This window comes from Cavia porcellus, unplaced genomic scaffold, assembly GCF_034190915.1.
Source record: "Cavia porcellus strain 051 isolate PalLab524CR breed Dunkin Hartley unplaced genomic scaffold, mCavPor4.1 scaffold_40, whole genome shotgun sequence".
Classification (NCBI taxonomy): Eukaryota; Metazoa; Chordata; class Mammalia; order Rodentia; family Caviidae; genus Cavia; species Cavia porcellus.
The window spans coordinates 1,647,552-1,665,062 of record NW_026947523.1 but is presented as its reverse complement, the minus strand read 5'-3'; the positions used below and the strand labels follow the sequence as shown (position 1 = coordinate 1,665,062).

At 58.7% G+C, this 17,511-nt stretch overlaps 1 protein-coding gene across 2 annotated transcripts in view; it reads left to right on the top strand.

The window, feature by feature from the left end:
* Nucleotides 1-17,511, top strand: part of Tafa5 (TAFA chemokine like family member 5) — a 145,783-nt gene that overhangs the window by 81,185 nt on the left and 47,087 nt on the right. For both annotated transcript variants that reach the window (XM_063243895.1, XM_003461943.4), the window contains exon 2: nucleotides 16,840-16,989. In XM_063243895.1, coding sequence (XP_063099965.1) covers nucleotides 16,840-16,989 — 150 coding nt within the window. The remainder of the gene's footprint in view (nucleotides 1-16,839; nucleotides 16,990-17,511) is intronic.

Sequence of the window (17,511 nt, the reverse complement as noted above, 5' to 3'; positions counted from 1 at the left end):
TTTATGGAACCAGATCAGGATTTACCTGCTCATAAAGATGCCCGGGACAACTTTACCTGGCGCTGGGCACCGACTGGCACCTTATGTTCATCATTGGCAATCAGGCAGCTCATGCCACCACCCACAGGGAGTTGGGGGCCCTGGGGGCTTTCTGTGCACAGTGGGGCATCCTGGCTTCTCATGAGTCCTGTGGCCAGCAGGGAGCAAGCAGCTGGCTTTGTGGCCCACATGGGACCTTGGATGGACGGCAAGGGGGCCAGAAGGAAGCTTCTGCTGTCTCCTCTGCCCTCACCTCTGTGGTCCCCGTCCCCTGCAGAGCGTTCTTCCTGAGTCCCCAGCTCAGCCTGTCCACTTGTGTATCTTGGGTCCCCTCCATTCCTGCTTGTGCCCTGGCTGTGGCCTCTGTCAAGCACAGCCCTTAGGGAGAGCTCTGCACACATAGGACCAAGCCAAGTCCAGACTGAGCTGGGCCCGGCTAGGGGACACCTGGGTGGCAGGGGAGACCAGGCAGGCTCGACTCGTCCCTTGCCATCCCCAAGCCACACCCGCTGTTGCTGGACCTGCACACATTCCTCCTCTTGCCTGTTCTCAGGCCAAGCACAAGAGCCTGACTTGGTCCTGCAGTGAAAATGCGACCCACAAGTCTTCTCCTGAGCCAGGCATCTGGGCCAGAGTTCCAGAAAGTTCCGAGTGAGTTCAGACTGAAGCCCAGCCCCTTCCACTGTGCGAGTTCAGTCCACCCAGTTCCCACTGTCTGCACCCAGGTCTGGTTTGCAAGGGTCCTGGGGGTACACTGCTCATGGTGCTTGCTGGGGTCTCTGCTGTTCCTCCCCAGTGCACCAGGGGCTCCTCGGGACTGGGAATTCTGGGTACCAAGGGAGTACTAGGAAGAGTCAGGGATCACGCAGTCATTCAGCAAGCTCTGGTGGAGTGTGACCCCTGCTGAGAAGGATGGTGTGTTCCCACAGGGCGTGCCCTTCTCAGCTGCCCTGGCCAGGCCTGGGGTGAGGTCCCAGGTTGCATGCTGGGCTGGGCTCAGGGACATCTGCCCACCCTCTGCTCCAACACTGTCACCTGCCCCTACCCCTGTCTCCCTCCTGTCTCAGACAGCCCCGTGTCTCATGCACCCTGTCCCTCCCGGGTCACCAATCTAGCGACCTTGTTCTTGTGACTGCAGAGCCCTCTGCAGCTCGCCAGCGGCTCACCTCCTTTCCATTCCCTTATTTGTGCATAGAGTTTCCCGTACTTGGGTCTCATTGTTTCAAGATGGCCCAATTTGGAGTTGGACTTTTCTGATGCTCGAGAAGTCTGGGAGGTGGTTTTTAATCAGCTCTGCTAAGGCCGCCTCCTCAGAGAAGGGAACAGTTTCCCTTGTTCCCCATTTTTGTTTCGTTTTTTCTTTTTTGCTGAGAACAATTTAATCTGATTTCCAAGTGAGTGTCGCAGAGCCCTGCCCGTGGCTTTCTAGTGGGCGTTCGCAGCAACTTAGCTGTGTGACTTGGAGCCCACGGGATGTTGGGCTTATTCCCTCACACCCCATGTCTGTGCCACCCAGGTGTCTCCGTCCTGCAGTGTTTGAATCCTGGTCCTATGTGTGGTTATTTATCAAGCACCTGCTTCAGGGACACCTACTCACCAACCTCAGACACATGGAGAAAATGGAACGGCTCCTACCCACGAGTGCTTGGTGGTCAGCTGTTCCCCACCATGTGCATCCATTCTTCCTCCCATTTGTCCATTCACTGGTGCCCTCCACCATCCATCCATCAGCCCTCTTATCCAGACATCCACCCAATTCATTTACCCATCCATTGCCACACTTTTAGTCCATCCTTTCACCCACTCATTCACCCAGTCATTCGCTCCTCTATCTGGCCACTCATCCATCCACCCACTCATTCGTCCTTCTACCTAGTCATCCATTAATCCATTTTCCTATCCTTCTACTCAATCATCCACTCATTCATCCATCCATCCTTCCATCCATCCTTCTGTCAACCCAGTTATCCACTCATCCATCCATCAACCCTTCCACTCAGTCATCCACTCATCCATCCATCCTTCCATCCATTTTTCTGTTCACCTGGTTATCCACTCATCCATCCATCAGTCCATTCATCCATCCATCCATCCATCCATCCATCCATCCATCCATCTGTCCATCCATCCTTCCTTCCACTTAGTCATCCATCCAACCATCCATCCATCCACTCATCCATCCATCCATCCATCCTTCCTTCCCCTTAGTCATCCATCCATCTATCCATCCATCCACTCATCCATCCATCCATCCATCCATCCATCCATCCATCCTTCTTTCCACCCAGGTGTGTACCCTTCCATCCATCTACCCACTTATCTAAACATCTACCCACAGGTTTCCCTGCCACCCAACCAATCCATGTTTCAGATGATCCCCATGCAGGCCAACGGGGCACTATGGATGTGCATTATGCTGGAGCTCAGGACAGACCCATTCCCTGTGCCAGGCCAGAGGTGTGCAGGCTGGCTGTGCATTTCAGACAGTGCTGGGGCTGGGGCCAGGCAGGAAGAATGTATTGCTAAGCTGACCAGGTGCCAGGACCATTCCACAGAGCAGCCTGGGACACCTCCATGGCAGGTCTCAGTGTCCCTGGCTATGACATGAGTTGGGGCCAGGCCATGCCCTCAGAAGTGGGCCAAAGTGGGGATGTGACCGTGGTTTGACTGCGGACTTTGCAGATGTGCAGATGGACTTGGCCATCCAGATTCGAGAGGCTGAGTACCTGTGGCCCTCTGAGGTCTCTGGCATCTAGCCAGGGTTGAGAAGGAACATGCATGAGTGTGTTTACTAGAGCCGGGGCTCGCCTGCAAGCTGAGGCAGGGAAACTCAACCTCTGGGAGCAATTGGACTGCTACTTTCTCTGTTTTCTTAAAAAGTAAAGTGAAGTTGAGCATCTCCTTAAGGGACCCACAGTCAGTTAGGTCCAATTTCAGGACCTAACTGGAAATAAAAACAGAGAGGTTCCTACTCCTGAGCACTTGTTGGTCAGCTGCTCCCCTAGTCCCTTGTTAGATTGGCTCTGATTTGGTCCATCTTCCACCCATTCACCCACTCATCTGTGCATCCAGTCATCTGCCCCTCCATCCATCCACCTCCCATTCCATCCATCCATCCTTCCATGCATCCATCCATCTTTCCTCCATTCATCTATCCTTCCATTCTGTCCATCCATCCATCCATCCATCCATCCTTCTATCCAATCCACCCATCCTTCCATCTGTCATTCCACTTACCAAACATCCACCCAGTCAAATGCCTGCCACCCACAAAGGACCAGGGGTTGGAAGCCAAGACCCAGGAGTCTCTGAGTCCCTGTAGCACAGCATGTCCTTCCACACCCTCCCTTATTATTTTGAGGGGAGTAGTCTAAAATACCCAGAAACTCCTGATGACCCTCTTACTCCACCGGGGGGACAGCCTGAAGCCCAGCAGTGGTTTTCGAGATGAGGAACTGAAAACCTTGCTGATTGTGGGTGCTGTAAATGTTTACCGTCTTCATCCTTCAGCGGCTCAGATAAGGGGACACGGAGCAGTGGCGAGTGGTGCTTCCGCTAGGGCCAGAGCCTGGGCTCTTACAAGGGTTGTGTTCTGGCACTCAGGTGTTCAAACAAACAAACAAACAAACAAACAAACAAACACCCTGCCCCAGAGCCTTGTTTAAAAGCAGGGAAACTGGAAGGAGGCTCAGGGAGAAAGGACAGGGAGACTCAGGGCGAGGGCCTGCAGGGTTAGGGTGAGACACTGACTCCCTCAGCCCACTTTGCATGGCCCTGGCGCAGTCCCTCCGGCTGGACATGTGTGGGAACGAGGTTTGTTTAGCTGTAGGTTCGGCGTCTCGGCAGACGCGTGGCCTGGCAGGTGGGAGAGGTGCATAGTAGGACAGGAGGCCTGAGCCTTGCGGGGTCCAGCTCGCTCCAGCAGCTACCTGATTGCTCCAGGGGCACAGCCCCCGCCCCCACAGCCTAGCCACGTCCTGCTAGAGTCAGCTTTTTAATGTCCCGCGGAGCAGACCAGGCTTCGAGGAGAAGCTCAGGGGAACTGACGGGTGGCCAGGAGAGGCCCCTGTCACATGAGGTGGTAGGATGCTGTGAACGCCTACAGATGGTGCAGCCCAGAGAGGCCTCCGGGAGCAGGTGGCAGAGGAATTAGGGCCAGAGGGTAGCCAGGGCCTGCCCTGCCCTGGCCTGGTGTCTCATACAGGACTGTTCTGACCACAGCGGTACCCTCCCCAGCCCCAGAGCTGGATGAGGCCTCTAGCAGTGCCACTCGCCAGGCGGGCACAGAGGTCATGCTCATGACTTGGCCTGCAGACACCACCTCTGCCCCATTCTGTGCCTTGCTCATTTGAGGAAAGTCTCATCTCCAGCTGTTCCCCCCACCACAGTGTCCCTGTCATTACTCAGCATACAGCAAGCCCAGACCCACAGAAGCCCATTCCGGAAGCGTGCAGGGCCCAGGTAAGCTCGAACGGCAGCTGCTGCCTTTGACCTTGGAAGACAGGAGCATTTGCAGGGCTGGTGACAGGAGCATTTGTAGGGCTGCTCCCTGGTAGCACGTGCCCGTGATGTCCCTGTAAGGGGACTGTAGGAGGAGCCACAGAGTGGCTCTTTGAAGCCCAAGGAGCCTTCTCCAGGTCAGGGCCGGTCAGTCGGCACAGGGGGGGAGGTGGTCGGTTGTTGAGCGAGCGGGGAATGATGTGAAATTCCCTGAGCTTGGAGTGTTTCTTGGAAAACCTGGAGACAGGTGGGAGGAGGGTAGAGAGCAGCGGGCGTGTGCACGCCCCATTTCACCGCATCGGAGGCTGGCACCGTGCGCTGCGAGGCCCTCGGTGTGCACATTAGCAGGGCGGATCATTCTTCATGTCTCCTAGAGATTTCGTGATAGACTTTATTTTTCTTGGAAAAGTTTTAGCTGTACGGAGAGATGTGTAGGAGATGGTTGGAGTCCGGCCCACCCCGCAGCCTCTCCATGTACCTCGATAATGAGTGTGGTGACTGGGTGAGAGGCTGCCCGGGGTTCCCCCGAGGGGCCAGGGCTTGCGCTGGGTCACTGACGAGAGCCCCTCTTCCTCAGAGTTCCTTCCTCTCACTTGCTGCCCTTGCTTTGCCCAGGGTCCACGCCACGTGGCCTTAGGCACCCACCTGCTCTTCTTGGACCCGCCGGCCTGAGTTCCTGGTTTCTTTCCATCCGTGATGACCTTCACATCTCCAGCAGTGCTGGGCAGGTGCTCCAGGGACTGTCCCTCTGCTGGTACTGGCCTGGGGTTGCGGGGCGTTGGGAAGGCTGCAGACGTGACTTGCCTCTTCTTCCCATTTCATCACGTCCAGGCACTGGGCTAGCTGACCCATCCTCAGTGACCCGTGTGAGCCACGGTCACCAGGTTTCCCCCGAGAGGCTGATTTTGCCTCCAGCCACGTGATGCACGTTGGGAGGAAGCCGCTTGTGCAGCCTGAACCATGGGCGACAAGGGATTTCAGATCACCTCCTTGGGGGCCAAGTGACTGTAGTGTGGAATTCTGCTGGTCCCCAGAATTCGCTGATTCACTCACGTACCTGTGTCCACATGGTTGATACGTATGTGCATCTTTTATACTTGGGTTCTAACCCAGCAGTGCCTTACTCATTAGCTCGGACTGCTGGGAATCCGTCCACCTGTGTCCCTCTGACACAATCACCACAGTGTGTTTGCTTTTTGCACACTTCTTTCCTCTCTGGCACAGTCAGGTGTGCCAGGCTCCTCCCACACGTTCCTTCCTTTAGCCCTGTAAACAGGCGTTTTCCAGGGGGCCCCAGTCCCTCCTGCTGTGGTGCGGGAAGCCAGCCAGGGTTTCAGCATTAGAACTCCTTGTCCCTGGGGCTGGCCTTGCACCTCAGCCCTCTTGGCAGCTGGAACAAGTGTTCATGTGTGCACGATGAAGCGTGCATCACACACATGCGCAGGTGCGTGGCCATCTGTGTCCGCATCGCGCCACACAGGAGCTCATGCTGACTGCTCCCTCAGTGACCCCCACACCCCGGGACCCTCCATGCCCTCCTGTCCCTTATCCGCAAACTCCCCCTGTGGCCTGGAAACCTGGCCCTGTGGCTTGCCCTTCATCCCTTGGGTAGACAAGCACATGCATGTCACAGCGCTGGGTCGCCTGGCACTGATCTGGGGGAAGCAGCTCTGTGTGCCCATGTACTGGGCTAGGGACCGTGCCTCTTACCTTAATGTCCTCCTGGCAGAACCCAGTGAGTGCGATAGCCCTGTCCACTTACAGCGCAGTCAGAATCCCTCTGAGGCCGTGTAAACCCAGTGCCACCCTCGGGGTCCCGATGATTTGGAAAACGCTGCGCTTGAGCTCCGAACTCGGGCTGCACCTGCCGTGGGACGTGACCGACCTCTGATGCTGGGGCCCAGCATTTCCACGCCACACAGAGGGCCTTGCTGTCCCCAGCCCCACTTGTTCTCCCCTCCCGCTGAGTGGTGGCCACATGTCATCTTCCTGTCCCTGTCGTGGTGTCTTTCCAGAGTGCCGTGGCTATGCCGTGCAGTGCAGAGCTACCCAGGCCGGCTCCCCACTCACCTGGTGGCTGGGCCCTTTTCTTGTTAGCTCTGAGTCACTCGTGCCACACTGGGGCCCTGCGTTCACCTGGGAGGGGCCTCTTGGCTGCTTCTGGTTTGGGGAATTATCACAAAATCCACCAATACTCAGGTGCGGTTTCCTGAGTTTGAGGAAGTCTTTAGATCTACCAGCTGAATCAAGAGCAGCGTGGCTTCGGGTCGTGCGGTAGGAGACAGGGACTGCACAGGCTGCCAGCTGTCTCCCGAGAGGCCGCGCCGTCTGTGTCACCCCCTCAGAGACCGAGAGTTCCTGTTGCTCCGGATTCTCGCCAGCCTCCGCTATTTTGGGGATTTTGGAATTCAGCCACCCTGCGAGGTGTATGGCGTTTGTCTCGTTATTTTAATTTGAAAATTTCTGATGGCAGAGACATTGAGTATGTTTTCCTGTGCTTCTCTGCCATTTCTCGGTGAAGTATCTTTGGTGATCTCCTGCCTGTGTTTTAATTGGGTCACCGTGTTCATATTGACGAGTTTTCAAGGGTTTTTTTTTTTTTTTTTTTTTTTTTTTTTTTTTTTGGTATATTTTGGATGCAAGTCTTCATCAGATACGTGGTTTGCAAATATCTTCCAGGCTCTGACTGGTCTTTTCATTCTCTTAACAGTATCTTTGCAGAGCAGATGTTTTTAATGTTAGTAAAGTCTAATTTATCACATTTTTTTCTTTCACATATTATACATTTGGTATTTTATCTAAAAACTCATCACCACATCCAAAGTCACATTTTTCTCCTGTGTAACTTTTAGAAGTCTGCGCTTCTGGTAGATTCTGAGCTCATTTTTGTGAAGCTTGTGCAGTCGTGTCTAGATTCTCCTCTGTTCCCACCTGCAGACCCCGAGCTCCTCGAGCACTGTGATCAGAAGCAGTGTTTTGGGGACCATTATAGGGCTCCTTCATGGGGAACAGCACCAGATTCCCTCCCAGGTAGCGACCCTGTGACCCACAGGGTCATCACCAAGACTCCAAAACACAACTGCCCACCTACTCAGCATCAGCACCACTGTGCATGTCTGAGATGCTTCAGCCAGAGACCTCTGGACATGGCTCAGTTTCCATAAAAATAGGGTGGTGGCAGGGCTTCAGGTGCCCGCAGATGGCAGGTGCTGAGCAGGTGCTGTGCCAGGTGCTGGTTTCTCAGCCCAGGGTGTGAAATGCTTTGTCCCCAAGGAGCCAGGCATAGGCTGTGGCAGTGCTAGCTGCCGCCTCTCCCTCCCCCTCCCGCCATGATGCTGTGGTGGCCTCCTTGAATCATCAACTCAACCCCAAGCACAGAATGTGGGGGCCCGAGAACCAGACCCTGCAGGCAGGCGGAGAGGTGGGCAGCAGAATGGAAACTGCAGCTTTGGCCTCAGGCCCTGTGGTGTCTGCCCCCAGGCTCCTTCCTAAGCTCACCCCAGAACAAAGTATCAGACACCCGTGGAGAGCTGGGGCAGGAGCTCTGCACCCCAAGCTGTCCTGCCCACCTCCCAACCTGGGCAAAGTAAGGTTGGTCAGGTCCAAGGCTGCCTGGTGCTGCACCTGGGCTTGGGTGGTCCAGAGGGGAGCCCAGAACTGGCATCTCTGTTGTGTGCACCCAGGGGACCTGGCAGGCAGGTGCACAGGCTCAGTTTGTTACTCCCACTGCCCACACAGAGAAACTGAGGCTCAGCTAGAGTGGAAGGCATGGTGCTGGACAGGTCGGAATCTGTTGTCCCCAGGGACTGGACTGGCATGGCAAGGAGACAAGCAGTGTCCGTATTGGCTAGGTTAGGCTGGGTCTGAAGCCCCAGTGGTGTCCCCAAGGTCGAGACTGACAGTGAGGTCAATCTCAGACACTGAGACCCAGCCTCGAGGAGGGCAAAGGGCCTTCGTCAGCACATGTTACTGGGTGACCTCTGCAGTGGCCTGGGGGAAATTCCTGGGGACATGAGGGAGCCTCCCGTGCCCCCAGCGCACCCAGTCACACCAGCTCCCAGCCCCGTGGGCCGGCCAGTCCTTGTCCCTCTATTTGCAGAGCCCGCCCCTGGCCTCCCTCCATGAGCCCTGTTCCTGCTCCACCAGCCCAGCCTGGTGACAGACGTGGCAGTCTCCAGCCACGTCTTTGGGTCCCTTCGTGGAGTGTTTCCAAGACAGCAAGACAGAGCCACCTCGGGGGCAGTTTTGCCCCCAGCGTTTGTGTGGCCAGAGGTCCAGGTTCTGCTCGCCCTCCAAGTCCAGGCTAGGTGCTAACGTGGACAGAAGCAGCTGCCCTGCAGCGCTGGCGCTGGAAATGAAGGTGTCTGCGTCACTGGGCAGCAGGTGTCCCCAGCGCCCCGGGGCCACATGTGTCGCCTCTCTTGACATGAGCAGAACCTGAGGAGGGAAACCATTGGGGTCTGTAGGGAGCACCTGGCAGCTTGGCAAGGCAGGGGCCCTCCCTCACCCCCAGCCTGGCCCACAGGGAGCACCCACATCACCTGTGAGGAGGGGGCTGGACAGCCATCCTCGAGGTGGCCTCCCTGACACCCCAGATCCCTGCCCCTCAGGCCCTTGCTGCTGAGCTTGCATTGAGTCCACTTCCATCCGCACCCCTAGAACCCACAAACAGCTCCGGGACAAAAGGATGCACTGAAGATCACGGGGACACTGTTCCAGAAAGCAAGGCGTCCTGGGTGTGTACTGCAGGCAGCCCTGGATGCATGGACCACCCAGTGGGCCCTCGGCCCAGCCTGGCCTCGATTCCCCGGTCTCTGCCCTCCCTTAGCACCCACTTTGTCCTGTGGCCACTCTTGGGTCACTCCCTGGGCGATTTCAGACTCTGCCCCTTTGTCCACACCCAGAGCCATCCTGGACGCCCTGGCAGAGATGTGCAGGGCACCTGTGGAGGGTCCTGAGCTGGGCACTTCTGCTCGAGCCCTGCCCTCTCTGGGCTCAGTGCTGCCTGTGAAGCCCGGGGCGGCCAGGAACAGGGATTGTCCTGTATGCTGAGGGCCACCTGGTGGGGCTGTGTATGGATGGGGTCAGGGGATGGGAATGTCGGGCACTCTAACACGAGGCCATGGGCCTGTTTCTGGCGGAGAAGAGTTTGATGGGCAGCATTGTTTCTTTGCCCAGTGTTATGGTGGTGGCCACTAGGGAGGGGTGGGGACTCCAGGTTACCAAGGCCCCAAGCCAAGGCGCTACCTTGCTCCCTGCCATTACTGGCGGGATGCAATGGGCTCTGATCCATGCCTTCCTGCACTGCTGTGGGCTGTGCCCTGCAAAGGGGATGCGGGGTGCCTTTTATTGACCTTTATGAAGTCGTAAACTGAGGTGTAATTAGGTGTTTATGATGTTGTGCCAGTAGCATTCTGGGCCAGCTTGCAATGGATGGGCCCTGGGGCCGCTGCTGGGCCCAGCCAGGCGGGCAGCGCCTCGTTAGCATGCACATTAACAGGGATAATTGACGGGGAGCCAGCTGGACAGCCCAGGCAAGTGGCAGTGGCCATCCCCATGCAGCTCCATCCGCCTGAAGGAGAACAGTAAAAGTGCCCCCGTCCCTGCCACCACCGCCATAGAAGGCCACGCACCAGCATGGAGCAGGCTCCTGGCCAGAGCAGGACTCCGGGGCATGAGTCACCTGAGAGATGAGTCCCCAGCTCCCGGCGCTGGCAGGGACAGCAGAGCGCTCGAGCTTGCTCACTCTTGGAGGGCGAGGCTCAAAGCCTCCTGCCTGTGGCCGGTGCTGTGGGACAAAATGTGGATGGCAGTGGGGCGGCCACTTGCGTGTCACACCATCTTGCAGTCGCTCCAGCTGTCTGGGCCCTGTTTTGCACCCCTGCATGGAGGAGCTGTCTGGAACCCTCTTTTTCCAAGCCGCTGTCTTACTCTGGAACTCGGCCCTGTGGGCGTGGAGCCCGAGGTCAGAGACGCTATGCTGTCAGGAGGGTGGCCGTGCACACAGACTGCCCCCCAAGGCTGGGGAGATGAGGCTTGTGCCCCCACATTGTTTGGCATCACCTCAACTGCTGTGGGCCCTGCCCCCCCCCTCTCTCTCTCTCTGCTACGTTCTCTCCTCTCTCTCATCGGTCACTCTCTGTCTCTGTCCCCCTCTCAGCCCCAGGCCAGGATCTGCCTGACCCTTGTTCAGCATTCGAGCAAGACCAGGGCCTCCCCGCCCCAGGTCCTCTCCTGTTCCACCCTGGCATCTTTCATGGCCTGGGCCCCAATGCCAGGGCAGTGCATGCATAGGGAGAGCAGCTGGGGCTGGCGTGGGTCCCGGCCTTGGGGAGCCCTCTTGCAGACCCCAGACTCACTTAATTTCTTTATCTGGCCTCCCACACTGTCGTGCTGGGATAATCCTGGTCAGGCCTGCCCATGCAGGGCTTCGCTCCCTCCCTGATCCCCCGCATGAACCTAATTGGCTCTGTTGAAGTTGAGCCGTGATGGAGAATTAGATACGGGATTTTAATAGGAGCTCGACGGCATTGTAACGCAAATATTGAGAGTTTAATACTTCACTGGATCTTAAGGCGCGTTCCTTCCTGTGCTTTTAATCCTTGTACCGTCTGTCTATAGGATCAGGGATAAAACTGAGTAGTAGTCACTTACCTTGTCAGCAGCTGACTATTTCATTATCTCCTCGAGTCCTGCGGTGGAGAGTGTCGGGCCTTGACGCCATCCCTGCTAGTTACAGGGCCCCGGCCACCGCGGAACCCCAAGTCCCCCAGTGTGCCCACCACGAGCCAGTGACAGTCAGCACGGGGCCCGCAGGGGAGGCAGAGCTCTGAGGCCAGTGCGGGTGTTGGGGACAGTAGGGTGATGGGGGAGAGGGATGGTGGTGTCCAACACAGGACAGGGACCAGCAAGGGCAGGTTCTGGACACTGGGACACGGGCAGGAGCAGGTGTGACTTCTGGGACCCCAGAGGGAGCCAAGATTCACAGGCCCTGCAGTGCATGCTGCAGCAGCCACTGGGCAGGAAAGGCTGGCCGCACACAGGGCCAAGGGGATGGGCACATGGCAGCTCCGTGTGCATGCCACTCACAGCGAACGTGGTACACAGGTATGCTCATGTTGAGTATGAGTGTGCAACTGTGCGTGTATGTGCACCTTTGTGAGTGTGCACCTCCTGGCACATCTGACACAGGGCCACAGCATGGTCGGGAACTGCTTTGTCCTGTGACTCCAGACGGCCAGAGCCGTCCTCTTGCTGAGCACTAGCCTGTGCCCCAGAGCCTGTGACCCCCTTGACCCCCACCCCAGTGCACCTTGGTTTCCTTCTAATCCACATGCAGGCTGACATTTGTGGGGGATAAATGCCACCCCCCCTCTGCACCTGCCACTCGTTTTCAGTCTTTATCCCATCATTCCTCTTGCTGGACACTGTCCCTGATTTATGCTGTGCCACGATGGATGGAATGGATGTCTGTCTGTGCCTGGGCGGAAGATGCTGCCTGGGCCGTGCTCCCCGTGCTCTCCCTGTCACCTATGCCACTGCACAGGTCCACCCTTGTTTGCCTCACCTGGCACCATGGCATGGGCTGTGCTCGCCGGAACCCTGTCCAGGTGTGGACACTGCCCTGCCACCTGCTGCCTGGAAAGGGGCCTGGCACACCCATCCCTCTCTGGTCCTTCCTGTCACCTGCTGCGGCCCTGGCTTTGGGTACACTGGGCATTCCAAGGCACCCATGGAGTGGTGTGCCCTGTACCTGGCTGTGTCCCTGGGCACTGCCTCCTCCTCTGAGGAAACAGAGCAGCCTTCCTGCTCACGGCCACCAGGGTCCCGGAGACCACAAGGTCCCTAACAGCCTGTGAACAGTCTTGTGGAGTCCCCTCAGCCCACATGCACAGCAAGGCCCCTCATCTCAGACCCAGTGGGCTGCATGCCTGACAGGGCTTCAGGGGACAGACCTTTCCCTGTAGCTCAGTGATAGCCCTGGAGTCCAGGACAGAACCAAGCAGAGGCAGAGGGGTCCCACCTGGGACGTTTTCTCAGACTTCGGGACATCAGCCAGGCTGTCACTGGGCCCCAGTGTCAGGTTGTCACTGTGCCAGACTGCCCACCACTACCTGGGGACAAGGCCTCTCCTGTTCAGTGGCCGGGACCAAGGACAGTGCTGTGCCTACTCTGCCTGGGGGTAGATGTGCACCTGCCCATGCCAGGCCAGAGCCACGGTGTTGCCGCAGGCCACTGCACCTTAAGGAAGGGAGGTGTTCACCCATCTGATGGGGCCATGGTTGCCTGTCCAGGTTTGCGCAGACATCTCTGTCACTGTGGGACACTACACCCTGTGGGTGGTTCACCCAGCTCGAGCCTTGGATGTCCATGCACCTGACACAGGGGCCCTGATGGCACCCTGGCACCACCCTGGCATGCCCACTGGGTGGCAGGACAGTAGGCAGTGCAGCTGGTGGTTACTGGCTCCCTTAGAGCAGCTGGTGTCACACAGCATGGAGGAAGGGTGTCCCCGGCCTGGTTAGGGGACACAGGAGGTCCCGAATGCAGCCTGGTTGTCCCGGGAGGGTTTGTCGAGGGACAGAGCTCTCCTACCTCTTATTCTCGCGCTCCGACTGTCACTACCAGGCCACGCCGCTGCAGTTCTAGGAAGAGAACACCCGGGTGGCTGTCCATCACCGCCCTAGAACGCCCCTGCCGCAGCCTTGGGCTTCCTCCAGGACACATCTCACACACAGGGCGCCCAGCGGTGAGGCTGCTGCAGGGCCATGTTGAGCATCTGGCCCTGCCCCCGCCCCTATCAAAATGGCCAAGGCCCTCAGGGTCCCCCACAAGGGGCTGCCTTTTCCTGCAGGCACCCCTCCACTCAGCTCAGCCCACAGCCCAGGCGAGCGCTTTGCAGGGGACGTTCCCTTGTGCCCATGGGGCTGCTTCATGTGCTCGGAGCAGACCCTGCAGCGGCTAGACAGGCTGTGAAACCCCTCAGTACCCCAGGCCAGTACTGGCTCCCACAGCCCAGCAGCAGACCTCACAGTCCCCTCCTTCTCTTCCCACGTCCTTGGCTTTGGCCCCCACACCTGGCTGCACTGGTGCCATGTTCCAGCCACGTTCCAGCATGTGGCCTGCTGGATGTGTCTCCCCCTGGCGTGGCCATGTCCATCGGGTGTCTCAGGACACCTGCTGCCTCGCATCCCCAGGTACCTTGGCTTCTTCAGGCTCTGTTTGGGCCCTGTGTCCGCACCCTGCCCAGGACTCCACCCTGGCCTTTGCTTCCCCCTGAGCCTCTGCAGGAGGTGCCTGTTTGCAGGCATTATCGCCTGATGCGGAAGTCTTGTGTCCAGGGCAGCCAGGCAGGGCCCCAGGACAGCAGCAGGTGTGGCTCAGTGCTTGTCCTTCGGTTCTCAAGGCTCAGTGCCCACTGTTCCTGGTGCAGCACAACCATGCAGGGTGGTCATGGTGCCCTGGTCCAGGACAGTAGGAAGGACGCTCCAGCGGCAGCCCAGATAGGAGGTGGTGGAGGTGGATCTGGGTCGGATACTCTAGGGAGGCACGGGGCAGCGTGGGGTACAGGGTGATGAGAGTGCTGAGAGTGGGCTGGTCAGGAGGCCTGGGACATATCCCTAGACCCTTGTAAGCTGGCAATAAACCCAGACAGGCAGGAACTGGGTGGGAGGGTGCGGGGGGTGCCCTGCAGGCGTACGCCCTGGCTGGGTCCTGACAGAACCCGGCTATGTCTTCAGAGCTTGGCTCTGTGTCCAGCACAAGTTGAGCTGGGGCCCAGTGAGGTGAGATCACGTGTTACCCCAGGAACTGTGGGCATGGAGACAGGGTCTCCGCAGACATCATATCAACATCACAGGAGTCAGTGAGAGCCCTCATCCAGGGCCACCGATGTCCTTGTAAGAAGGCAGGGGACACTGGCAAGGAGGCCAGGTGATAGGGAGAGATTGGTCCAAACTGCTGCAGGCGAAGGACGCTGGAGACTGCCGGCCACCACAGACTCGGGACAGGTGACCAGCATGTTTGGGCTGAGTGGTAACCCCAACAGTGCCACCCAGGAAGTCCTTGCTGGGCTGGTTAGCATGATGGATGGTTTCATAGGGCTGCCCAGGCTGGTCCCAGCTCAGAGGAGGCAGCTGGCTCTCAGTGGACCTGGACATGGTGACATTCTGCTGAGCTATCTGGGTCCAGCTAGAGACCCCAAGCCAGCCTACAGAGCCCAAGACAGCATCTCGGTACAGAGGGGCCCTGCAAGGCGCTGGTCTGCAGGTTGTCAGGTGGACATGTGGCCTGGGTTATGACGTCTTAGTACATGCCCATGCACCTGCTCTGTGGCCTGTCACCTCCAGCCAGGCCAGGTAGCCTCATGGTCCCTACCCTGCTGCCACTGAATTCACCATCCACTTGCTGATATATGTATTATTTGCCTGCTCCTTGGCCAGAGGATAAATTGTGGATGCAGGTTGATGGGGGGAGTCCAATTCCACAGCCCAAGAGGTGGCAGTGCTGGTTTTCCATGGTGGGGGCTCTGCTGGGCGGGACAGTATAAGAAGTGTCCTGGGCAGCCCTCGCTGCCCCCTCTGTCCTCTGAAAGTGTGTACCTATCACTCACACACTGCAGGAACAGGTTCTGTCCACTGTGGACAGCTCTACCCAGGGCAGAGGGCTGGGCTGGGCATGTCCAGGGCCGTTGGAGAAAACCTGGGCTTCCCGGATCCCCCAGACATGGGAACCCCAGCCCCCAGGCTGGGCTGCAGGACCTGGGCATCCACTGCCTGCTGCCCCTGCTGGTGTGGGAGATGCCTGCTGCAGCCGAGGCTGGGCCCCCCTGGGCCAGGAGACAGGGCTCAGCAAGGCAGGTATACACAGGCGCTGGCTGTCCACGTGAGGTCATCTGTGGTGGCAGAAGCAGAGTGGCAGGCGGAGATGTGGCGTGGTCTCCACATCGCCCGTGCTGAGCTTCAGTGTGACCCCCTAGTCCTATCGCTGTGCCTCTGTGTGGCCCCATGAGCCAGCAGGAGTCCCCAGCCCCAAGCACCTCTGCCATGCCCTGCATGGGGGTTGGCGAGCGGTATGTGCCTGCTGTTGGCTGAGTGAAAGGGAGAGGGTGTGGTGAATGGGGGCGCAGGGCTCTAGAAGTGACAGGCTGGGGTCATGGAGCCGTGTGTTCGGGACCTCATGCCCCCCGGCAGAAGCAAATGCTAAGACCTCGCCTACAAGATGCGCGGACACCCTGGTCCTCCCCAGAGCGGCCATCTCTCATCTACACAGCCCACTGTTGCTCACTGCACTGTCTTCATGGCTCAGTGCCACTCTTCAGCCCCTGGTGCTGGTGCCAGGCACACTTTGTGGCAGGCGATGGTTTACACTGGAGGGGGTTCCTTTCCACTGGAATTCCCTGGCGTTGCCTCTGTGCTCCCGGGGTACAGGCTTCGGTGGTGGAGTGCATCTTTCTGTCCCCGGGAGACAAGAAGGGAGAGGAATGCCAGGAAAACCACTGCAGTGACACCTCGGGAGGGAACATGGCTCTTCTGTGTGCCGACACTGACCAGGGCATGGTGCATGGGTGTTCCTAGGTGTCTGGGTGGGCACAACCTGGTGACCTGCCTGGGCTGTGTGTGCCTCTGGGCACCCGCGTGCCCCTGTGTACCTGGTGTCTGCAGAGGTGTGCAGACCACACCCGTGTGTGCTCCGGCTCCTCTACCCATGAGTGCGGCGTCCACTCCCTGGCATGTGGCAAGTCCTCTGTGCCTGTGAGCACCTGGGCACTGTGTCCCCCTCTGTTGCATATGCTCTGGAACGTGGAAGGAGCCTGGACCTCCTGATGCTGATGAGCCCCACTGGGTCCCCACCTGTGGCAGGGGGGACAGTGGGCCCTCCCTGGCTCTGTGGCCTGTTTTTGACTCCCGGAACCTGCGCTATGCAGGCAGCGCACTGGCGTGGGCACTGACGCAGAGGACCACTTGGTTTGGAGCCCAGCACTTTACAGTCAGGTCCTCCCATCCAGCCCTGAATGGGGAGGGGGACGGCTCCCTCCTCCTCTGTGATCTGGCCCTTTGATTTCCGCCGGCACTGAGCTGGGGCCATGTTTAATTTCCTGTCTGCCAAGCCAAGACTGCCCGAGACCAGGGCACGTGCAGAGGCTGGTTGTGGCCGGCCCAACTCGGGCTGTGCAGCACACTCTCTACAGGGCCAGGCCTCTCGGCCCTGTTCTGTCTCCAGTGGATGCTGGGGAGGCCTCAGGCTGGGGAGCTGCCTCTGCAGCCACTCAGCTCACCACAGTTCACCTCTCTCTTGCAGGTCAGCTGGCCGCTGGCACCTGTGAGATTGTGACCCTGGACCGGGACAGCAGTCAGCCGCGGAGGACGATTGCCCGGCAGACGGCTCGCTGTGCGTGCAGGAAGGGGCAGATTGCAGGGACCACGAGGGCACGGCCCGCTTGCGTGGACGGTAAGAGCTCCGGCCGCAGGTGCCAAGCACAGGAGGGCAGAAGATGCTGGAGAGGCTCCTGAGAGGAGAACTGGCCCACGCCTTCCAACGCTGGGGCTCCAGGTTTGCCCTGGCTTGGGCTCTGTGCACAGCCTTGGCCTCGGGCTCCCACATGGGTGATTGTCCCCGTGGGCAGCGCGCCCATCTCCTCACCATGGAGGCCCCCGGGGTGCCCTGGTGGCAAGGATCCAGCTCTGGCTGTGTAGCGTTTCCGTGCCACACTCGCTGGGCATAGGACTGTGGCTGGGCCCGCTGGTCTTGCCGTAGGGGAGGGAGCACAGTGGAGGTGTCCCACCATCGTGGTCCCCAGTGCCCATGACGTCTGCTGCACGTGGCTCTGGCCAAGGCTGCCGGTGAGCATGTGGGCCTCGGTCTCTGTCCAGCTGGGTTCAGGCTCCACTGCTTTGAGTCTGGTGGTAGCATCAGGCCCTCGACTTTGGGCCCCTCAGTTCCAGCCCCTGCTGTGTTGGTGCCATGGGAGGC